Here is a 24,587-nt window from a genome sequence, read left to right as displayed (position 1 = left end):
TTTTTTTTTGAGATGGAGTCTTGCTCTGTCACCCAGGCTGGAGTGCAGTGGCACGATCTCGGCTCACTGCAACCTCCGCCTCCTGGGTTCAACCGATTCTCCTGCCTCAGCCTCCCGCGTAGCTGGGATTACAGGCGCCTGCAACCATGCCTGGCTAAGTTTTGTATTATTAGTAGAGACGGGGTTTCACTGTGTTGGCCAGGCTGGCCTCAAACTCCTGACCTCGTGATCCGCCTGCCTTGGCCTCCCAAAGTGTTGGGATAAATAAACGTTAGCCACTGCGCCTGGCCTTTTTCTTTTTATTATTACTATTATTATTAAGATGGAGTCTCACTATGTCGCCCAGGCTGGAGTGCAGTAGTGTGATCTTGGCTCACTGCAACCTGCAGAGTGAAACCTGCAGAGTTTCACTCTTGCTGCCCAAGTTGGAGTGCAATGGCACTATCTTGGCTCACTGCAACCTCTGCCTCCCAGGTTCAAGTGATTCTCCTGTCTCAGCTTCCTGAGTAACTTGGATTACAGATGTGCGCCACCATGCCTGGCTAATTTTGTATTTTTAGTAGAGACAGGGTTTCACCATGTTGGCCAGTCTGGTCTGGAACTCCTGACCTCAAGTGATCCACCTGCCTTGGCCTTCCAAAGTGCTGGGATTACAGGCGTGAACCACTGCATCCAGCCACAATGTACTCAACTTTCTAAGCTTCTGCTTCCTATTTGCAAAATGGAAATAACAGGACTGTTGTTGAGAAATGAATGTGAAACATTACAACTCTGCCTGATACCTGGCAAGTACTTTATAAATGTTAGCTATTCCACTAAAATGACAGTTCCACGGGGCAAGTTTTACTGACTGATTGATTGATTGATTTGTTTTGTAATCATCCCTCGAATCAATGGAAAGGTTTTCATTTCTATTTTAGTTGTTTTTCTCTCTTGTTCACTGCTATGCTCCAACACCTCCAATAGTGTTTGGCACTTATTAGGTGCTCAATAAATCCTTGTTTAACGCATGCCACAATTTGGGTTTCTTTCTCCTGCCAAAGCTGATCTGCTGTGTCTTTCACACAGCACTTGCTCTTGAATAACAGTCTTTGCAATAATTACATAAGCATAGCCATTTGATAAGGACTAACATCTACCTTTTCCAGGCTATTGGATTATTTTTTTGAAGGGATCACATCTTAACAGTCAAAGAAATGTCCTCTGGGCCTGGAATTTCAGGCCCCTGGGACAGGCTGTTTGGATGACACGATGAACTTCACCTGTGGGTCAGGCTAGTGCTCCATGCCCCGGCTTTTCTGAGGCAGTGACGCCATGGAGAGACACCCTCACTGTTCTCTAGGGCTGCTGAGACACAGCTGGAGCTCCCCAGGTCTGGGGGTGGGAAGCAGGCAGCCGCTGGACTGTAACCCACCTTTGTGTTGGATATCAAATTGCCGCTGTTGCCAGAAGCTTCGGAAAGGCGCAATGCCGGTGCCCGGTCCAACAAGGATGCAAGGGACTTGGGGGTTCCGGGGCAGGTGGAAGCTGGGTGCTCTGGGCAAGGAAGAGGGGGTCAGAAGTCTTGCAGAGGTCAAATTCAATCAAGAACAACTGAATCTTAGGTAGACCAGGTGGCCATCTTCAGTAGACATACAATGAGACTTACAGCTCTTCAGCCGGGGCCAGGTGTCCCTTTTCAGGGTGGGAATCTCACCGATTAGGGGAATTCCAAAAATGGGAGGTCCTCAGGGTCTGGCTATTCCTCCATTCCCCAATTCTTCTCACTGCTGGGCTCAGCAAATTCAACCCAGAGTATCTCTACACTGGCACCACTGAGACTTGGGGGTGGACCTCCTTGGTCGTGGCACTGTCCTGTGCATTGCAGGGTATCGAGCAACATCCCCGGCTTCCACCCACGAGGTGCCAGGAGCACACGTGAGTTGTGACAACCCAAAATGTCTTCAGACTTTGTCAAATGTCCCTGGGTGGCAGGGATGGGGTGGGGCGCTGCAAAAATCACCCTGGTTTGAGAGCCACCATTTTTTTTTCTTTTTTCTTTTCTTTCTTTCTTTTTTTTTTTGAGGTGGAGTCTCACTCTGTCACCCAGGCTGGAGTGCAGTGGTGTGATCTTGGCTTACTGCAACCTCCACCTCCCAGGTTCAAGCGACTCTCCTGCCTCGGCCTCCCAAGCACCTGGGATTACAGGCGCCTGCCACCACCCTCGGCTACTTTTGTTTTTGTATTTGAGCAGAGATGGGGTTTCGCCATGTTGGCCAGGCTGGTCTCAAACTCCTGACTTCAAGTGATCTGCCTGCCTTGGCCTCCAAAAGTGTTGGGATTACAGGCATGAGCCACCGCGTCCGGCCCAGAGCCACTGGTTTAACCAACATGAAATCTTTAAATCAAGGAGTCACAGACTTCAGTGCGTAAAAGAATCACCTGGGGATGTTCAAGACGCAGATTCCTGGGCCATGCAGTACATCTGGGCTCAGGACTCTATGTCTGAAACACCACAGAGGACTCTGATGTCAATGATATTTGGATCATTATCAATGGCACATGGACCATATTGTGAACATTCTAACCTCAATGGTTGAGAAAAAGGATTGGCTAAAGCCACTGTTCAGGTAGAGAAGTTATTGATCGACAAAACAGGTTAACTATAACTGGTCTAAGATCAGCTATAGCCTTTAAAGCTGAGTTTGGGAGGAAAGACGCCAATGAATGGGGGTGATTGGATTTTTTCCATCGTTAGGAAACTGGGACTGATTGGGAGTGACCAGCAGAATTTGGCTAGAATTTAAACTAGCCCATACAGTCCATGAAGGCGGAGACTGCATTTGCAGGGTTTTCCCCCATAGCTCCAGCATCTAGCCCAGTACACGCCCAAGTGAAATGTGTGTCGCATTGACTTGACATTGACCAGAGGACTTGCCTAGCTTGCTGTGCTGCTCTGATCTTGTTTCCTTAACAACTAAGAGAGACACAGGACATTGGTCTCCATTGTGTGCCACCCAATCATCTCTCTAGAACCTTTCAGACTGGTCCAACTTGCGACATCAATATGCAGATTTGAGATGACTGCTCATTTTTCTCCACTTATTACTCACCCTCTCACGAAACAGGGGACCACTTCGTCAGCCTGTATCCGGTTGAGCCAGGAGGAGCACACGCCGTGGTGAATTGGTCCTTCTCCATCTAGCAGAATAACCAAAGCAGTCAGGGCCACCCACTGCTCCGAAGCACGGCCTCCCCTCCTCCCTCCAATGCAAAATGCTCACAGGCCCAGTGCCAAGTTTATCCTTTGGAATTCCTCCCCAGGATCCTTTCCTCTGAAGGGCAAGAGGAAACGGTATAGCTGGGGTGACTTCGTGCCTGTGCAACCACCCAGGGTTCTACTGGTGAGGGGTGGGTCGGATTCAAATCCTTCCCTATTGAAGGGTGCTTTTGGTGGCTTGCTGGACTCCTGGGATGGGCACTGTGCATTTTAATTACTTTATCTAGGAGGAAAAAGACAGGGCAGAGCTTGGGTTATCTGACTTACAACCAGCTGGGCATGATACAGCAGAGCGCTCTCCCAGGGAATGAGTGGTGGTGGCTTGTTCTAGTTGGTACTTTGGGGATATGAGGGAGCGCCATTGCAAATACACGTCTTGCCTCTTTCCTAATTCTGCTCAGGCTTGGCTCTGCATCAGGGGACGGTTCACCTGCTGCTTCTTCCCCCAGTTTTCTGGTCTTGGGGGTGAGTCTCTTCCCAGGGATTTGGGATTTAGCCTGCAGGCAGTGGTTTAGGGAGCCCTCCAGAAGCCCCCTGGGGGAAAATGCAGCCGAGGAGGCTCTCCCAGTGCCTCCGCCCACCTCGAGTGCGGTAGGAAACGATGGCCACAGTGAGGTGCACTTCATCAGGGTACATGTCTGGGGAGGAGCTGATGGAATAGTAGCGGGGCTGCAGCAGGGACAGCTGGGTCAGGAGCAAGGTGGCCGGCATCTGGATGGATGGGAACTCCTCCAGCACCTCCACGATGGTGGGGTTCTTGCCCCATTTCCATTCCTCGTACTCCTGCAAACCCTGTGCCAAGGAGACCGACAGACAAGCTTGAACCCAGCTGCCACATAGTTCCCATGAGGACCTGAGGGGGTCCAAGAAAGCAAAGTGAAAGTAACAGTTGGCAGGTGTGGTGGCTCATGCTGGTAATCACAGTGCTTTGGGAGGCCGAGGAGAGAGGATCACCTGAGACTAGGAGTTCAAGGCCAGCCTGGGAAACATAGTAAGACCCTGTCTCTACAAAATTTAAGAAAAATTAGCTGGATGTGATGGTGGATGTCTGCAGTACCCCAGTTACTTGGGAGGCTGAGGTGGGAGGACTGCTTGAGTTCAGGTGCTTGAGGCTGCAGTGAGCTAGGATCACACCACTGCACTCCAGCCTGGGTGACAGAGTGAGACCCTGTTGACAGACAGAAAGAAAGAAAGAGAGAGAGAGAGAGAGAGAGAGAGAAAAAGGAAGGAAGCAAGCGAGGAAGGAAGGAAGGAAGGAGAAGGAAAGAAAAAGACAAAGAGAAGAAAAGAAAAATAAAGAAAAAAAGAGCAATAACAGTTAACACTTGAATAGCAATTATTCTGTGCTAAGTTTTGATTCTCATGAAGACCTTATGAAATAGGTATTACTGTTTCCCCATTTTATATATGAGGAAACTGAGGGTCATAGAGGTCCTATGGCTACTAGGTGGTGATGCTGGGTGACACTGAGCCTTGCTTTAGACGGTGTGTCTTCAGAATCTGTGTTCCTAGTCACTACACACTCTTGAAGTCAAGAGTGACGCACTATGGAAGTGAGCCATGACACGCGGTGAGTGGCAGCATTCAGTGGAGACCTGTGATTTGTTGGTTGCAGAATCTGGAGATGCATCTTTGGAGAGCTTGGGTCATGTTCATGATGGTGAGTGACAGCCCCGGAAAAATCAGGTTAGGGTGTGTGGAGGACCATGTTTGGGGACGTGTTGACAGCAAAGCCCAGCTGTAACCAGGCAACAGAGGAACTCTCTGGAGCTCTGGAGTTATTTTTCCTTAATCTCAGAAGATGCCCTAGGCAGTCTCTGATTGCTGGAACAGAAAGCTCAGTTTCTGAGACCAGCGTGCCAGTGCACTGTGTAACAAAGATTTTCCCCATGTTCCTAAAGACTGTCCTGGTCCTATTTATTTATCTATTTTTTATTTAAAAAAATTTTTTTTTTTTTGAGATGGAGTCTCACTCTGCTGCCCAGGAAGGAGTGCAGTGGCATGATCTTGGCTCACTGCAAGCTCAGCCTCCCGGGGTTCACGCCATTCTCCTGCCTCAGCCTCCTGAGTAGCTGGGACTACAGGCGCCCGCCACCACGTCCAGCTAATTTTTTGTATTTTTAGTAGAGACGAGGTTTCACCATGTTAGCCAGGATGGGCTCAACCTCCTGACCTTGTGATCTGCCCACCTCGGCCTCCCAAAGTGCTGGGATTATAGGCGTGAGCCACAGCGCCCGGCCTGTTCTGGCTTTATTAATAGGTGATGGCATCCTTGACATCGTGCTTCTCAGACCTCCAGCCTGACTGGCCTGCAGTTGCAGGAGTAAAATGGACAAAGAGTCCTGGCCTCTCAACTCTTTGAAACTGACATTACCGGAAACTGACATCCATCACCCTGTTGGTGCCAGGCCTGGCTTCCCGCAGGCTGCTCCCTGCCAATGACCAAGCACAGGAGCCTCCAGGACTCCTCAAGGACCTTGCTGGGCCTTCCTTAAACTGCAATGCAGTCTAGAACGTTCTCGTCCCACCTTTCTTCCTTTTCCTTTGGTTGGGGTTAGATTTGTTTTGAGGTCTGATGGTTCTCCCAGCCTTATCTGATCCCTTTCTACTTTCTGTCACACAAGTGTTTCCCCTAATAAAAATCCTTGCTCATTTAATCCTGTCTTGAAGTCTGCACTTTTTGGAATAAATGAACTAATACACATGGGTTATATCAAATTCTATCTATCTATCTATCTATCTATCTATCTATCTATCTATCTATCATCTATCTATCTGGAGACAGATTCTTGCTCTGTCACCCAGGCTGGAGTATAGTGGCATGATCTTGGCTCACTGCAACCTCCATCTCCTGGGTACAAGCAATTCTCCTACCTCAGTCTCCTGAGTAGCTGGAATTACAGGTGCCCACCACCAGGCCCAGCTAATTTTTGCATTTTTAATAGAGACAGGGTTTCACCACGTTGGCCAGGCTGGTTCCGAACTCCTGACCTCAGGTGATCCGCCTGCCTCGGCCTCCCAAAGTGCTGGGATTACAGGCGTGAGCCACCGCGCCCAGCCTAGTTATTTATTTATTTATTTATACATATGGGGTTTTGCTCTTTCACGCAGGCTGGAGTACAGTTGGAAGATCATGATTCACCATAGCCACGAACTCCTGGGCTCAAGTGATCCTCCCACCTTAGCCTCCTGAGTAGCTAGGACTACAGGCATGTGCCATGATGCCCAGCTAATTTAATTTTTTTGTAGAGATGGGGTCTATGTTGCCCAGGTTGGTTTCAAACTCCTGGCCTCAAGCAATCTTCCCATCTCTGCCTCCCAGAGTGCTGGGATTACAGGCACGAGCCACTGTGCCCAAATTCTACTTGAAATAAGGTAAAAACAGTGCAATCTAATAAGGTACCAACAGTGCAATCTACGGTCCTTCTTCCTATCAGCCACCCTCCCCCATTAATTAAAAGTTTTAAATCAAAATTATACTTGCAGATAGTCTAAAAAGTTAAATAACTTTGCAAAGTTTATGATTAAAAATAATGGTCTCCTGTTCTACCTCTGCCATCTGCTTCCAACTCCCCGGAGGTAACTACTTACAGCTCTTTAGGTGTTCCTTCTGGTATTTATTTTCATATTTCTAAATACTACGCACTCGCTAATTAGCCTCTTCCTTGCTGCCCGCCATTCAATCCCCTCTCCTGGACGGCAGAAGAAAGCTAAGCCATCCTGTGCTCGGGGCTTGCTTTCTGGGAAGGAGCCCCCATTGGGAGCAGCGTGGGCCGTTCTCCTGGGTAGAATTTTCACTGAGCAAGGCTTTGCAGCGGGCTGGGGCAGGTGGTCCCAGGATTTCCAAGCAAGGTAGTAGAGGCTACGTTTGGTTCATTTTACAATCAAAGACCTCTGATCTCTAGTAGTCCCACCTGCAGCTCCTCTGCATTGGCAAAAGCTCATCATAGCAACCACATGGATGGAACTGGAGGACATCATGTTAAGCGCAAGAAGCCAGGCACAATAAGACAAATTTTGCATGTTCTCACTCATTTGTGGGAGCCAAAAACTAGAAGCAAATAAAGTCATAAAGACGGAGAGTAGAAGGAGCGCTACCAGTGCAGGGAAGGGTAGTGGGGAGGGGTGGGGGAAAGTGGAGATGGTTCATGGGCACAAAAATACAGTTAGATAGAAGGAATAAGATCTAGGCTAGGTGTGGTGGCTCATGCCTTTAATCCTAGCACTTTTGGGAGGCTGAGGTGGGTGGATCACCTGAGGTCAGGAATTTGATGGTGAAACTCCATCTCTACTAAAGAAAAAACTACAAAAATTAGCTGACCATGGTAGCAGGTGCCTATAATTCCAGCTGCTCGGGAGGCTAAGGCACGAGAATCCTTTGAGCCTGGGAAATGGAGGTTGCAGTGAACCGAGATTGTGCCACATGGCACTCCGGCCTGGGCTAGAGAGTGAGACTCTGTCTCAGTGACAAAAAAAAAAAAAAAAAAAAAAAAAAAAAAAAAAAAATCTAGTATTTCCTAGATCTAGACAAGGTGACTATTGTCAACAATAATTCCTTATGTATTTAAAAATAACTAAAAGAGTGGAATTGGAAGGTTTCCAACACAAAGAAATGATGAATGCTTGAGGGGATGAATACCCCCTTTGCCCTGATGCGATTATTACACATTATATACCTGTATCAAAATATCACATGTACCCCATAAATACATACACCTACCAAGTACCCATAAAAATTTAAAAAGCAACAAACAAGAAAAAACCTTATCTTTAAACCAAGGCATGGTGAGATCCTGTTTCTTTTTCTCCTAAGCATGGGCTAAGATGGCACTAGTGGAAGCCCAAGGTTCCAAAGGAAGACTGAAAGAATAGCAATTTCAGTTGTAGCCAGGGAACTGTTTGATTCAAGGGAGTCACTCTTGCTCTGCCAGGCCTTAGAACTGGGGGCAGACCAGCCACATTGGACCAGCCAATATGGCGACCTACAGCAAATAATGGCTCCCTTGGCTCAAGACTGCCATCTGCTGGAAGCCAGGTAATAACAGTTTTCAACTCTTCAATGACAAGGAGGTGAAAGGCGCTCCCTAGGGTTGTGCAAAGCCTGAGGACCCACCTTGCTGAGGACCAGCAGACGCTGCTTCTCCTTCTCGTTGGTGGCTAGGGAGGCAAACTGCTGCAGCTGCAGGGGCGTTGGTGGCGTGGTGATGTCCAGGTAGTACTTGAAGGCCTGGAAGATGGTGCAGGGTGGGAGGCGGTGCTCGTCTGTCCAGTTACTGATGACGCCTGTGGAGGTACAAGGCGGGTGAGAGGTGGGTGTGGGAGGGCTTGAGTCTAAGTCGGGGGTTCAGGTCTGCTCCTGGAGCAGAGGACGGGGCCAGGTGAGGAGGGTGGCTCCAGAGCCAAGCAACCTTCTAGCTCTCCACCTTCCATGCCCAGAATCCAGGGGATTTCATGTGTGCAAGAAGGAAATCCAAAATTAATTAGGCAAATGAATCCAAAATTAAGAAAATACATGAAGAGAGGAGAAAAATATTAAAATAGCATGACATAGTCCACTGGTGTTCCATACAACAAGCCCCCAGCTGTGCGTGACAGAGATAAGTCTATTTCGGCCCCATGTATCATGGCACAGTATCAGCCTCTCACCCCCTGAATGGGATGTTAGTGTTTGTCATTATAAACACTAACACTTATCTAGCACATTCTATATGCCGAGTACTATCATTAGCATTTTATATTAATTCATTTAATCATCACAACAATCCAAGACAGTGTTATTCTTCTCCCCACTGAGAAAAATAGAAGCATAGAGAGATTAAGAAATTTGCCCGAGGTCACACAGCTCATAAGCGTGAAGTCAGGCAGTGTGGCTTCAGACCTTGTTCTGACTACTATATTGTACTCCCTACTCTTCCTCCAATATGTCCCTAAATATAAGCCTCTTCTCCATCAGGGGTTCAATCTCAAATAAAAAGCTCTATTTCAACATAGAGGAAGTATTGTCTGGGTTGGATTTATTTTATTTTATTTATTTACTTTTTTAGACCGGGTCTCACTCTGTTGCCCAGGTTACAGTGCAGTGGTGCAATCACAGCTCAATGTAGCCTTGAACTCCTGGGCTCAAGTGATCCTCCCACCTCACGCTCCTGAGTAGCTGGGACTATAGATGTGAGCCACCATGCCCCACTAATTTTTTTTTTTTTTTAGATGGAGTCTCGCTCTGTCACCCAGGCTGGAGTGCAATGGTGCAATCTTGGTTCACTGCAACCTCTGCCTCCCGGGTTCAAGCGATTCTCCTGCCTCAGCTTCCTGAGTCGCTGGGATTACAGACATGTGCCACCATGCTCAGTTAATTTTTTGTATTTTTAGTAGACATGGGTTTTGCCATGTTGGCCAGGCTGGTCTCGAACTCCTGACTTCAGGTGATCCACCCGCCTCGGCCTCCCAAAGTGCTGGGATTACGATTACAGGCATGAGCTGCTGCACCCGGCTTGATGCCTGGCTAATTTTTGTATTTTTTTTGTAGAGATGCAGTTTCACCATGTTCCCAGGCTGGTCTCAAACTCCTGGGCTCAAATGATCTGCCTGCCTCAGCCTCCCAAAGTGTTGGGATTATAGGCGTCAGCCACCTCACTCAGCCAGGATTTATTAAGAGAGGGCATGTCTCAGCCGGGTGTGGTGGCTCATGCCTGTAATCTCAGCACTTTGGGAGGCCAAGATGGGTGGATCACCTGAGGTCAGGAGTTTGAGACCAGCCTGGCCAACATGATGAAATCCCCATCTCTACTAAAAATACAAAAAATTAGCTGGTATGGTGGCATGCGCCTGTAATTCCAGCTACCCAGGAGGCTGAGGCAGGAGAATCGCTTGAACTTGGGAGACGGAGGTTGCAGTGAGCCAAGATTGTGCCACTGCACTCCAGCCTGGGTAACAAGAGCAAAACTCTGTCTCAAAAAAAAAAAAAAAAAGAGGGTATGTCTCTCTAAATTAGTGTCTTCCTGAGAGGTTTTCAGCAGGGCTTTGACGATATGCTACTTTCACATTCTATCCTGACTTTACATCCTAGCTCTTTTGTAAAAGTGACAGTCCTGTATTAGTCTGCCAGGTAAGGTCACTGCAGTTCCTTGTACCTGACCCTTGAGCTCACCTGTGCTCCTGGATGAAGCACTGGGACCGATTTGCCTTTGAAAGTTCTTCAATATGAATGTCAAGGATGGACACTTAAGCAGGCGAGAACTTGATCTAATGAGGTAAAACATGTGGGCTCAATCCCTAGTTGGCCATCGAGCTTCCTATAGTACCTTTTGATTCTAAGAGGAGGCAGGATCAGACTTCAGATGTTATTTACCTGGTGGGCAATGGGGTACTAGAGATTTTCCTGAGGGGTAGAGATTTTCACTTTCCTGGAAAGTGAAGAGTGGCTACTGCTAACATCCGTGTCTAGTCAATGAAGGAAGGTAGCAGCCCCCTTCTCCCAATGGTGAGCCATCGATGGCCTGGCACCATGCGCATTTATTTGCTCAGCTGGTTGGCCCAAGGTTGATCAGCCATGAGAAAGGAGAAAATCTTCAGTCTCATCGGCTGCTAGCAACAGAGACCCACTCTCCTGCCTGGACTGGTGATTGGGAAGAACGGGTCTCTTCTTCTCCAGACACCCACTGCCTCTGCAGCTCCCTAGAGCAGGGAAGGGCCCCTGGGAATGTTACCTAAAGCCGTGTTCCGCTCCTCCAGCAGCTCCACTTTCACCATCTGGTTGACAGGGGGTGCGTCCTCCAGCCGCTCGATCAGGGCATTCACGAGGTCCTCGTGGTTGCCAGGGAAGACACCCAGGTGGTCCCCAGGCTGGTACTGCAGCTCCTGACTCCCGTTGGTGTGGAGACGCACGAAGATAGTTGACCGACTGCAGGAAATTGCAGAGGAATCATAGGACAAGGGCCAGCAGCTACTTCCTCCTTTTTTTTTGGCTCTTCTGTCTGTCCCTGTTGGCTGCAGTTCTCCTCCTTCCATTCTTGTTGGGGCCTGTGCTAACCAAGCCTATTCCCCCATCATTCTATTATTATTATGGTGAGATAGGGTCTTGCTCTGTCGCCCTGGCTGGAGTGCAGTGGTGCGATCATGGCTCACTGCAGCCTCTATCTCCCAAGCTCAACGATCCTCCCACCTCAGCCCTCCCAAGCAGCTGGGACTACAGGCAGGCACTGTCATGCCTGGCTAATTTTGGAATTTTTTGTACAGATGGAATTTCCCTATGTGGCCCAGGCTGGTCTCAAACTTGTGAGCTGAAGCAATCTTCCCACCTCGGCCTTCCAAAGTGCTAGGATTACAGGTAAGGGCCACAGTGCTCAGCCATCATTCTACACTGAGGCTTTTCATCAAGGTCACCAGTGAACTCCTCACTGCAAATCCAATGGCTGCTTCCTAGGGTTCATCTGGATCTGGAAGCAGTATTGGGCGTAACTACTCACTCTCTCCTTCTCAACTCCCTTCTTTTGGATTCTAGCACCCCATTCTCAGTACTAATAGGGGTTCTCTCAGTGTCTAGCACTTCACTGGGATCACAGACTGTGGTATTCCCAATCTGTGAAATTCTACATCTCCTAGGAATTGCAAGCCCCAGCGCCTTTGCCAACCAGGGTTCCTCATGTTGTAATGGTAAAGGAAAAAAGACTTGGCTTTAAGCTTGGGTTCCTCCTATGCATAAACTCATCAATACCACAAAATTGAGAGATCTAAAAAGACAACACAGAAGGAAACTCACTGATGCCTACCGGGTTATAACCTTTCTGCATTGATTTTTGTGTTTCAGGTTCAGGAGGGCTATGCTAATCCAACAGCTTTCAAGAATAAACTCAGAATGTGATTATTCTGGTCCTTTAAAAAGTTTCGGTACAGGCCAGGCGCAGTGGCTCGCACCTGTAATCCCAGCACTTTGGGAGGTGGAGATGCGCGGATCACCTGAAGTCAGGAGTTTGAGACCAGCCTGGCCAACGTGACAAAACCCCATCTCTACTAAAAACACAAAAATTAGCTGGGCATTGTGGCACGCGCCTGTAGTCCCAGCTATCCCGGAGGCTGAGGATGGAGAATCACTTGAACCCAGGAAGTGGAGGTTGCAGTGAGCTGAAACTACACCACTGCACTCTGGCCTGGGCAACAGGGAGAGACTACATCCCCCCTGCCACCCAAAAAACAAACAAACGAACCCCACAAAAACCTTTCAGTACAGTATACTGCATTTTACACAATACCTGCAAACTCTAGGATCAACTGCACTTGGATAAATCAAATCTTTTGCACCCTTTGAGCTACGATTGCTTTCTCAGACCTGCTTTTTCTTCGTTGCCAATGAGTTTTCAGTGGATAGAGACGCTTGATATTCAACATGAAGTTTCTATATTCTCTATGGTATGTAAATCAACACTTGAATAGCCCAATGGGACTCGCTATTTAAAGGAGTTTTTGGCTCAACCAAGAACCCCTTTGTGCTACAAATAGCCACCATTATTAAAAAGAGTTGAGCGGGCACATTATTTTGGGTGAGGAAACGGTGTCAAGTATTTTCTTGAAGCAAGGCATCCCTGCCCTTAGCATAGCAGAGAACTTAGCGACCATAATTGTGAATGGCAGTATTAGGGTCTGGAGTCCCACTGTCCCTCCCTGGGCAGATCTTACCCTGTCTGGGAACTTGCACGACTGAGCCTTCTCAGAGCTCACACCAGTCTTTGGTTCCTGGGGAGCAAAGACATCACCTCCAGAGAGCTGCAAGAAGTAAATCGCGGAAGCCGGGGCCAGCAGGGGGCGCTGTGGGGTTTCTAATTTGGGAGCCTCCTAAGTTTACCCAAAGGAAGCCTTTGAAAGGCCCGCAAATCAATTCCCGCTTTCTTCCCAGATCATCACGATTTGTACAAAATAGAAATGCAGAGGACCCAAACTTGCTGAGCTAGCTCACAAGCACAGCCACCTCCTCCCAAGTCCTCTTGAACGAGGCAGAGGGTGGCCGTGCAGACAAGGAGCAGGCATGGGAAAGTGGCTGGCCTGTGGGCTAGAAGGTGGGTCCAGGCTTTGGCCCTGCTGGGAGTTTAACCAAGGGGACTCTGCATGCTGCTTGGGGGTGCTTGCTGAGAACCCCCGGCGTTGAATGGCGCGGGGCCCCAGGGCACCTTGGTGGGCTGGTCTTTGATGCTTTGCTGGGAAGTCGACCCTCTGGGGAATAGCACTGGCTCAGAAACCAATTGTCTTAAATCTCAGTTCTGCTGAGCTTTGTAAGTGGAGAATTTTTAAACATTTTTTTAAATTATTATTTTTATTTTTTTTGAGATGGAGTCTCTCTCTGTTGCCCAGGCTGGAGTGCAGTGGTGCTATCTTGGCTCACTGCAACCTCCACCTTCCAGGTTCAAGCGATTCTCCTGCTTCAGCCTCCCAAGTAGCTGGGATTACAAGCGCCCACCACCATGCCTGGCTAGTTTTTGTACTTTTAGGAGAGACAGGGTTTAACCATGATGGCCAAGCTGGTCTCAAACTCCTGATCTCAGGTGATCCACCCGCCTCAACCTCCCAAAGTGCTGGGATTACAAGTGTGAGCCACTACGCCTGGCCTATTTTTTAATTTTTTTCTTAAAGCTTGGGACACATATGGGCCATATGAGAAGTACAGGGAGAAGGGGAAGAGGCAATGGAACAGTAGCCGCCATTTGGGCCCTATTTCCTTCTCCCCCGAGTGTCTCCTCTGTGTGACTTACTTCCAGCCACATCCAGAAGCATCACACACACACATGATTGACGATGGCTCAATGATAGGTTTGCAGATAAAAGAATAATTTGCTAATGTCCAGCATTAAATGGAAAAAAACCCAGAAAATGAGCATTCTTCAGTGAAAAGGATAAATTTTGTCAGCTGTGAACTGCTCAAGTTAACAAGGTTCATTCATTCAACACCCGTACATTGCGTGCCAAGCACTGTTCCAGGCACTGGTGAGAGAGTGATGGGGAAGGACAGCAAAGTGCCCTATTCTCATCGAGAAGTCACTTAAAAGATCTCAGGCGGGGTTGATGATGTGGATGAGTGGGTGGTGATGGGTTGAGGGGAGAAGGCTATGTTGATAGGACAGTCAGGGAGACCTCTCTGGCGATTTGACATTTAAGCAGAGACATACAAAGACCTGCAAGCACAGCATGCCAGGGATGGGGAAGAGCACGTGCAAAGGCCCAGAGGCAGAGAAAAGGTGGCATGTTCAAGGAAGGGAAAGAAGGCTGGAGTGTTTGTTTGGACAATAGTAGTGGCCAGATCACAAGAGCCTCATGATGATCTGTCATGGCAAGGAGTTTGGAGGTTTCCTGAAGTCCAGCAGTAGATCATCAGCGGCTGTGAAGCCGGGGAGTGATAGGCTTCAATTCACGGTTTTAAAAGATTCCTCTGTCTGAGGACCCGCTTCCATAGTAAAAGATTAAGGTGGGGGTGGCCAGAAATTCACACCTTATACAAGTAGGACACCTAGTCCAAACCAGTTTTTCGCACCCTATGCAAATGGCACGCCTGGTCCAACCAATATTTTGCGTCCTATGTAAATCAAACTCTGCCTCCTCACTAGGCATCTGTAATTCCCCAAACCCCCCTGCATTTCACCGTGGATCTGGCAACCCATTTCTCCAGGACCCCTCTCTTCAGCAGAGAGCTTTTTTTTTTTTTAAGATGGAGTCTCACTCTGTTGCCCAGGCTGGAGAGCAGTGGTGCGATTTTGGCTCATAGCAACCTCCGCCTCCCAGGTTCAAGTGATTCCTCTGCCTTAGCCTCCCGAGTGACTGGGATTACAGGCATCTGCCAACATGCCCAGCTAATTTTTGTATTTTTAGTAGAGACGGGGTTTCACCATGTCGGCCAGGCTGGTCTCAAACTCCTGACCTTGTGATCCGCCTGCCTTGGGCTCCCAAAGTGCTGGGATTATAGGCCTGAGCCACCGCACCCGGCCCTTTCTTTCATCAATTAAACTTGTACTGTTAACCTCAAAAATAAAACAAAATAAAATAATAAAAAAAAAAAAAAAAAGAAGAAAGAAAGGAAAGATTCCTCTGTCTGCTCTTTGGGAACCGATGTTTTTAGAGAAAAGCTTAGACACCAAGAGACAAGTTGGGTGGGTATTCCAGTCACTCAGACCGGAGATGCCCATGGCTTTGCTCAAGGTGGTAGGTCTGAGATGTAGTTGAAAGACAAGGCCAAGGGCATCTGCTGAGAGACTGCATGACCTAGGGGAGAGGGAGAGAGCAATGAGGATGACACTGGAGGTTTTGACTGAAGCCAAACATGGATGTCCTCTGTTGAGATGGGGAAGGCTGGAGAGAAGCTATTTTACTCGAGGGGAGATGAGACTGAAGCATTCTACCGATCAAGAACTCTCCACTGTAATGTCTGTCATTCTCCCCAGACATCCCGGTGCTGACCTTAACTTCTGCTGTTCTTCCTTCCTGGACCCCCCTCCTCTTTCCTGCCTTTCTAAAGCCCACCCTCCCTTAAGAGGTTCATCTCAAGTCCTGCATTCCCCTCTTGCTCCTGATTTCTAGGACTTGGTATCTACACCCCACACATTAGCCACCCATTATGCTCTCTCCTCTGTGTCATTTGCTAATTGTTGTACGTGCATTAGAAAATTTATTTCCAGGCTGTGATGGTGACTGCGGTCACTTTTCTCTTTAGATTTTCAAGGATCATCCTCAAAAGGCTGCCTACTTCCTCATAAGCACTTTGCCTGCAATTAATGGTCTCTCGTAGGGGGATTAGTGATATCTTGGTCGTGGCCTTTTGGGCCAGACAGCCCAACTTCAGCCTCGGGCAGGAGAAAACGGGAGAGTCATGCTTTTTCACTCAATTATCCTTTTCTTCTTTTAAAATAAGCCTTATGAAGCTGGAAATGGTATTAAGCTTGAAAATAGGTAGTGCTTTTAAAGCACTTTAAGCTTGAAAATAGAGAACATGCTTTTAAAGAGATAAATGCAGAGGTAAGACTGGGTCCTTTTTGTGCTAATTCATAACTGATTTGAATTCTACACTCCAGTTCTAACCTTGTTTGGAATATTCTCTTGCTAGTCACTTTTAGACCCATAGCTTAGAGTCAGGTGCCTCCTCTGGATTGGCGGGGGTGGGGGCTGATTTTGGGACTTTTGGTTTCACTTAGCATCAAAACATTTGCAAGTTTCCTTGCTACTTATGTACTATGGCTTTGGGAGTACATTCTGTAAGCTGGTCTTTCATAGTTTGTTGCTGAAAGAAATTTCCAGTAGATTATTAGGCCTTCTCATGCAATGCTACTTATATCATCCCTTCCCATAGGACCAAAATAAGTAGTAAGAGATATATTTCAAATACGGAGCCCCTCTCCATGTCAGGGGCCATTATGCTCTGAATTGCACTTAACTAATTATTCAGAGATTAATTTCCCACTCCATTTCTTTAATGTTTGAGAATCTAAGAGGGAATATGAGAGCCCTGGGGCTCTGCTCTGTTGATCACTTTTATCAAAGGTTTGGAAGATTACATAGAAAGCACGCACACTAAATTTGCAGGTGACATGAAGCACGGATGGATAAGGAATACTGACGGGACTCTATGATATGCTAGTTGCTTTATGTAGCTTATTTTTAATACTTAGCAGCCTTGCAATGCTGGTGAGGCCATCTGTGTAGCCATTTGGCACACTGACTTTGGCGTCAGATAACCAGGTCGGTGTGACCTTGAGAAAGTCACTTGTATTTTCTAGTTGTCATTGTTCCTATTTAAAATGTGTATGATAAGAGCACCTACTTCCCAGGCTGGTTAGAATTATGAAAGATCCTAGACAGAGGACTCAGCACAGTGCTTGGAACACAGAGAGCTCTAGAAAAACATTAGTAATCTTCACAGCTATCATTCCTATTCTGTAGGTAAGGAGACAGGGGCTCAGACCACCTAAATGACTTAGCCAAGGCTGCACAGCTAGTGCATGGCAGAGCTGGGGTTAGAACCCAGAACTGCTTAACTCAAGAGACTACTCTTAGACATCACATCTCAAATTGAGCAAACTGGGTCTGTCCATCCATCTCTCTACTTGTATAAGTAATTTTTCTTTTTCTTTTTTCTTCTTTTTTTTTTTGAGATGGAGTCTTACTCTGTCACCCAGGTTGGAGTGCAATGGTGCAATCTCAGCTCACTGCAGCCTCCGCCTCCTGGGTTCCAGCGATTCGCCTGCCTCAGCCTCCTGAGTAGCTGGGACTATAGGCCCCCACAACCATGCCTGGCTAATTTTTGTATTTTTAGTTAAGACAGGGTTTCACCATGGTGGTCAGGCTGGTCTTGAACTCCTGACCTCGTGATCCATCTGCCTCGGCTCCCAAAGTGCTGGGATTACAGGTGTGAGCCACCGTGCTGGGCCAAGTAATTTTTCTAGCACTAATGAAGGTCTTTGCACTAGTTCCTGTTGAATGGAATGTTTTTCACTTTCTAGTTACAGCAGAACATCTTTTCAAGTCTCGATTCTTTGCATAGCATAGTTCACTGCGCTGTGCTTAGTTCACCGGGTTACCCACCTCTGTTCCCAGAGCAGCAAGGGAGTCTCTATGGCACTTTGCAATGACTGGAAAACAGTCAGCCCTTGGAATCAACAAGAGCTTGTCCTTTCTTGTGGGTGGCACCTGGGAGCAGAGGTGGGTAACCCAGTGAACCAAGCACAGCAGAGTGAACTATGCTGGGCAAAGAATCAAGACTTGAAAACATTCTTGATTCTTCTGCTGTAACTACAAAGAGAAAAAGATTCCATTCAACAGGGATCTATGCAAAGACTTTCATGAGTGCTAGAAAAATTATTTATACAAGTAGAGAGATGAGCAGACCTGGTGTGATGATTTTGAGAAGACGTGATGTCTGAGAACAGCAGTGACGGCTTTTAATGGAAAAGCAGAACAGCCATTAGAACCACGCCTGAGATCTCAGGCGGCATTAGCGCGTCCTGTTCAAATTGGTGATGGTAATAATAACCTCAGCACATTTGGCAGTGATCACATACTCTCCACTGCACTGTGACCAGGTGAGAGTGACATTTCCAGCAGGACAGAGTGTGTCCTTTTACTAAAGCCAGAGGCTTGGGAAACCATGTCTTAGAAAGAATGACTTGAAGGAATCAGGCCCCAGAGGAGATTGGTCAGCGTCGTCGGCTATTTCCAGGTCTCTCATTTGGAAAGAAAGAAGCTTGTCTTAGGTGTCACCAGAGAGTAAAACTGAGTTTAAAATAAAGTGCTAGGAAGACATGCTTTGGTTATATTTGATAAAAAGATATTGGTTATATTGGATATTAAGCTAATTTCTAACAATTAGGACTTTATCTCCCATAAACCCAAAGAAATTTAAGCAGAGTGTGGGTAGCCACTTTTTAGCTACATTAAAAAAATTATTCACAATAGGAAATACTTGGACTAAGTGATTTCCAGCTAAGAGGCTGTGGTACAATGAACGTGTAGCAAATCTAAGGGGTGTGGTCCACTGTTAAAAAAACCTTACTCAGAAAACCTTTTTCTTTCCTCTTTTCATGAGATCAACACCATCTCCTTTTCCCAGCCCTTCAGGTTGGAGCTTGGCAAAAGGAAGGCAGGAACTCCAGACACTAAAAAGCAGCAAGGGAGTCTCTATGGCACTTTGCAATGATTGGAAAACAGCCAGTCCTTGGAGTCCACAGTGCTTGTCCTTCATCGTGGGTGACATTTGAGAGAATAGGTGCGTAACCCAGTGAACCAAGATGTTCCTACCTGGATTTAGGGCTCTGGAGGTTTTGACGGCTAAGGAGTCGGGCAGCTGAGACTCGCTTTTTGTGGACATTGGATAGACCTGTGGGGAGAAAAACAGTCTTCCTGAGAAGGTGTTGAATGTTCCATTAAAAACTCCCCAGGCGGGCAGGGCAAGGTGGCTCACGCCCATAATCCAAACTACTTAGGAGGCTGAGGTGGGAGGATCACTTGAGGCCAGGAGTTCAAGACCAGTCTGGGAAACATAATGAGATCTTTTCTCAGAATATTAATACAAACAAACACTGCAGCATTTTCTTCACCCTCTACTGACACTTCTACTGTTCTCTGGAGTAGAATGAGAGACAGAAGGGAAGAGATGAGGCAGGCATTGGTTGGGATGGGTGAGGTGGTTGTGGGTAGTGCAGAACAAAAAGAAAATCTGGTTGAATTAAGTTGAGAAGAGGATGGTTTGGAAGAACATGGTATATTACGAGAGAGAGAGAGAGAGAGAGAGAGAGAGAGAGAGAGAGACATTTCCCAGTACTTGTTTTACAGAGTGTGGGAGGGCAGCAAAGTATTCATTTTGGTAAGACTGCACTAAAGGGAGATCAAAGCAATGAAGCCTATCTTCCCTAAGCACCTTCTGGAGGTGAGATCGCCTGCCTTTCCCCCATTGTCATGAATGCCTCCCTAGAAGGGTGGTGGGAGGTACCTTGCGTGAGTTCTGGAGCTTCGGCCACATAGGTGAGGCGGAACTTGTTTCTCTTCCAGCTGCGGTCATTGCTGATGAGGGAATTGTTCGCCTTTTCAATGTTGACATCATCTCCCACACAGAAGACATCACAGGCTGCCTGTGGTGTACACAAGGCTTTCAGTGACCTCTTTCAGCCAAGTGGATCTCCTCGCCAACAGCTCCAAGTCATGGCATGTATCTCTACATCCACCCACCCATCCATCTATCCAACCATCCATCCATCCATCCATCCATTCATCCATCCATCCATTCATCTATCCATCCAGTAACTCTTCCCTCCTTCCCTTCCTTTCTTCACTCTACCCTTTCATTATCTTCCTTCCATCCATTCACCCATCCACTCTGCCATTCATCTACCCTTTCACCCTCCCATCCATGTATCTTTCCATCCATCCATCTGTCCACTCACCCACCCATCCACCCACCCATCCATCCATCTTTCCATGCACCCATCTTTCCTTCCATCTACCCATGCACTCATCCATCTTTCCATGCATCCATCCTTCCATCCATCTACCCATCGACCCACCCACCCATCCATCTATCTTTCCATGCATCCATTCTTCCATCCATTCACCCACCCATCCATGTACCTTTCCATGCATGCATGCATCCATCCATTCATCTATCCATCCATCCATCCATCCTATATATTTTGAGTGTCTGCGATGTGCTGGACACGTCAGATTTGCCATTGACTTTAGGACCTAACCTGCACTTAAGACATAATTCTATTATGTCATTTATTCCTAAAATTAATGTGTGTAGAGGTTTAACATTAAAGAAGAAAGTAAACATCTCAGAATTTCCCAATCCATCTTCCTCTAAATATTTAAGAATTATATAAAGGCAGAGCATATTGAATGTCTGGATGACTGCAAATACATTTTCCTTTTTTTTTTTTTTTGGTCAAGCTCACTTGTTCTTCAATTTTAACAATTCTAAGAATTGCTGTCCTTATTTATTTAAGACAGAATCTCACTCTGTCACCCAGGCTGGAGTGCAGTGGTGCGATCTTGGCTCACTGCAGCCTCAACCTCCTCCCCAGGTTCAAGTTATTCTCATGCCTCAGCCTCCCAGGTAGCTGGGATTACAGGCATGTGCCACCACACCCAGCTAATTTTTGTAGTTTTAGTAGAGACAGGGTTTTGCCATGTTGGCCAGGCTGGTTTCGAGCTCCTGGCCTCAAGGGATTTGCCTGCCTCAGCCTCCTAAAATGCTGGGATTACAGGCATGAGCCACCATGCCCGGCCAATGTCCTGAGTTATTTTTAAGATAAAACCACAGATAATTCAAAATAATGATAATTTTTAGGAATAGTTCTTACCATTGTTTGACCTCATGTTGACTTTAAAACAATCCAAATGTTCATCAGTGGATGAATGGATTAACAAGACTTGACACATCCATACAATGGAATATTATTTGGCTATAGAAAAGGATGAAGTTCTGAGACATGCTACGGCATGAATGAACCTTGAAAACATTATACTAAGTGAAAGAAGTCAGTCACAAAAGACCACATTATGATTCCATTCATATGAAATGTCCAGCACAGGGAAATCTACAGGGACAGAAAGTAGGTTTGTGGTTGCCAGAGCTGGGGGTGGGATGGGAGGACAGGAGGTTGACAGCTAAAGGGTACAGTGGCTTTTAACAGGCCTTCCTTCCTGGTTGCTCAGTCAGGGTTGACTGATGGAAATCAAGCAACAGAATTATCCCAATGGGTATAAAAAGCCATTATTTCAACTCTCCTTGTCTGGGAGGAAATGCAGGAACAGGCTGATAAACACTGCCTCCCCACATGGAAATCCTCACAGCCCGGGGCCTCAGCTTCCCCATTTACTCTCTACCTGCGTTTGCTTTCAGGATGAAAAGTGCCATCTAAATGACAGAAGGTTGCATAGTACTCTTCTCCCGGGGTTGCTGATGAGTATGCATTCCAAGGCTAGGATGGCACGGGTAAAAGTGGCAGGGTCTACATTCATTACCACCTCCCAGCCTAGAATGGTCAGTTTAGTCATCCTCATATGCAGATAGAAGGCCATGCATGGTTCATTTATTCTCCTGTGCCCTTAAATTTAAAACAGCTCTGGTCAATAGCATGTCTTATCATGATGGAAAGGTTCTACACCGTCTAATATGGTAATCCCTACCCCTGTGGCTACTGAGAATGCAAAATGTGTATTCTTACCTGCTTACTGCAACTAAGCAATGGGATTTTTTTTTTTTTTTTTTTTTTGAGACGGAGTCTCGCTCTGTCGCCCAGGCTGGAGTGCAGTGGCCAGATATCAGCTCACTGCAAGCTCCGCCTCCCGGGTTTACACCATTCTCCTGCCTCAGCCTCCCGAGTAGCTGGGACTACAGGCGCCCGCCACCTCGCCCGGCTAGTTTTTTTTGTATTTTTTAGTAGAGACGGGGTTTCACCCTGTTAGCCAGGCTGGTCTCGATCTCCTGACCTCGTGATCCGCCCATCTCGGCCTCCCAAAGTGCTGGGATTACAGGCTTGAGCCACCGCGCCCGGTCAAGGAATTTTTTTTTTAATACTGAAGAAAGATAGCAGTTTATTATAATTTATTTTATTTAACAATCTAGGAAGTTCGCAGCCATCAGCAGTTCCAGCGCGATTTCAGGTACAATTGGGGATTCTGGAATCTCAGTGGAGCTGTGAATGTAGTGAACGTTGTATGTAAACTATGTGCCATGCCTGGGAGCACTTTGGGAGGCCCAGGGGGGCGGATTGACTGAGCTCAGGAGCTCACGACCACCCTGGGCGACACGGTGACACCCCATCTCTACTAAAATACAAAAAACTAGCTGGGCATGGCGGCAGGTGCCTGTAGTGTCCCAGCTACTTGGGAGGCTGAGGCAGGAGAATAGATTGAACCCAGGAGGTGGAGGTTGCAGTGAGCCAAGATTGTGTCACCGCACTCCAGCCTGGCGACAGAGCAAGATTCTGTCTCACAAACAAAACAAAACAAAACGAAACAAAACATGTATACTTTTGTTAATACAGGGATAGGAATCTCTCTCTCAAATTAACTTCATTTGTTTTATTCTCAGCAAACTGACCTGGGCCACTCGACATGGCTTTTATCGTTCCTGATATTAGCACATGTTCTATTTTTACAATACATTCCTGACCTTCAGAAGGTATCAATTAGACATGCATGGTACCAGGGACTTCACAGCCACCATAGGCTTTCTCCTCTACATCCATCATGTTCTCATGGAATTCTACTTTGCTTTCCCAGGAACTTCAGTAGTTTCCTGGTGAGGTGGGGATGCAGAGTCTGTCACTCCCTTCTGTCTGGAGGAAGTCAGGAATGGGATTTTAAACCTATTAAATTAAATTAATTAATTAGTTTTTTAAAGACATGAGGTCTCACTATGTTGCCCAGGCTGGTCTTGAGCCCCTGGGCTCAAGCAATCCTCCTGCCCAGCCTCCCAATGTGCTGGGATGACAAGCATGAACCACCATGTCCAGCCTTATTTAATTTTGAACTGTGTAGATAGGTACAGATGTAATTCATGTAACATACAATTTACTGTTTAAACATGTACAATTTTGTGGCATGTAGAACGTCCACAAGGTTATGCAACCCTTCCCACTATCTGCTTCCAGAACATTCTCATCACCCCCACCCCCCACACTGAAAAACTCTTTTATCTATTAGTAGTCACTTCCATTTCCCATCCCCATAACCCCTTGCAACCAATAACTTGCCTTCTCTCTCTATGGGTTTTCTGATTCTGGACATTTCATATAAATGGAATCCTGCAATACATATTCTTTTGTGACTGTCTTCTTCCACTTAGCATAAAGTTTTCAAGGTCCATCCATGTTGTAGCATGTATCACCACTTCATTATTTTTTATGGATGAAGAATATTCCATGGCATCGATGTATCACATTTTATTGACCCATTCATCATATTTAATTTTAATTAGCTTAAGTTTAGATTTAAATGGCTATGTGTGGCTAGTGGCTACCATATTGGTCAGTGAAGATCTACCACAAGAGGGGTATGCTTGTCAAAGTTGGTAGACTGCCAAGATCTTAAGTTTGGTTTGATTGACCAACTCTATGTTTTTCTGTGTACCTGTATACCAAATGTGAGTGAGGGATGGCTTCCTCCCAGCCCTGACATTCCAAAACTCTATAATTTTTTTTATGGACCAACTCCTTTCCCATAATGTAGAATGTTGGATTCTGGGTAGAAAATATGTGCTTTCAGGACACCCAAATTTGTCTGAGCTGTTTAAAGCTGTATTTTGGCTGGATACATGGGAGAGGTACTAAGGGTTCTCTCAAGTTTATTCTCTTCTTGATGGTTTAGGTGCTGTCTTTGGGGGTGTGGGGAGCATTACTTCTCCCTGTAGGTCCATGAGATCTAGATTACCTTGAAGACCTTCTTGGCCCAGGTCCTGAAAGCCTCTTCCTGCCCACAGAGCTCATCCCCTTCCCTCATCTTCAGGATCCTCTCCCCTCCCAGTTCTTCCAGGAGAGTGTCCACAGCATGTCCGAAGGCGCAAAAGTGAGGGTACGCTCGTGAGCCAAGACCAAACACTGAGAACCTGTCAAGGGGACAACAGAATGTTCATGCTAGGGGACTGTGGGGAATGTGGGGAGTGTCTAGTGTAATGGGCTAAACTGTGTCCCCCCAAATTTTGTATATTAAAACTCTAATCTCCTTACAATTGTATTTTGAGATAGGGCCTTTAAGGAGGTAATTAGGGTTAAATTAGGTTATAAGGGTAGAGCCCTGTTCTGATAAGATTAGTGTCCTTATAAGAAGAGGAAGAGACAACAGACCTCTCTCTCTCTCT

The 24,587-nt window shown here is 46.8% G+C and overlaps 1 protein-coding gene and 1 pseudogene across 1 annotated transcript in view; both read right to left on the bottom strand.

The window, feature by feature from the left end:
- Nucleotides 1-608: 608 nt before the first annotated feature.
- The window catches only part of NOS1 (nitric oxide synthase 1), a 140,919-nt gene continuing 116,940 nt past the window's right edge, over nucleotides 609-24,587 (bottom strand). Inside the window, 8 exon segments of the mRNA XM_017887872.1 lie at nucleotides 609-1,536; nucleotides 3,093-3,180; nucleotides 3,841-4,051; nucleotides 8,373-8,542; nucleotides 10,966-11,159; nucleotides 19,025-19,103; nucleotides 19,716-19,854; nucleotides 24,161-24,335. Coding sequence (XP_017743361.1) covers nucleotides 1,329-1,536; nucleotides 3,093-3,180; nucleotides 3,841-4,051; nucleotides 8,373-8,542; nucleotides 10,966-11,159; nucleotides 19,025-19,103; nucleotides 19,716-19,854; nucleotides 24,161-24,335 — 1,264 coding nt within the window. The 3' untranslated portion in view covers nucleotides 609-1,328.
- On the bottom strand, nucleotides 22,341-22,980 carry LOC108539289 (transcription elongation factor B polypeptide 1-like; annotated as a pseudogene).

The sequence above is a fragment of the Rhinopithecus bieti genome, unplaced genomic scaffold (assembly GCF_001698545.2).
Source record: "Rhinopithecus bieti isolate Rb0 unplaced genomic scaffold, ASM169854v2 scaffold_17010, whole genome shotgun sequence".
NCBI lineage: Eukaryota > Metazoa > Chordata > Mammalia > Primates > Cercopithecidae > Rhinopithecus > Rhinopithecus bieti.
The sequence above is the reverse complement of the archived record's forward strand: the minus strand, read 5'-3'. Positions and strand labels throughout refer to the sequence as shown.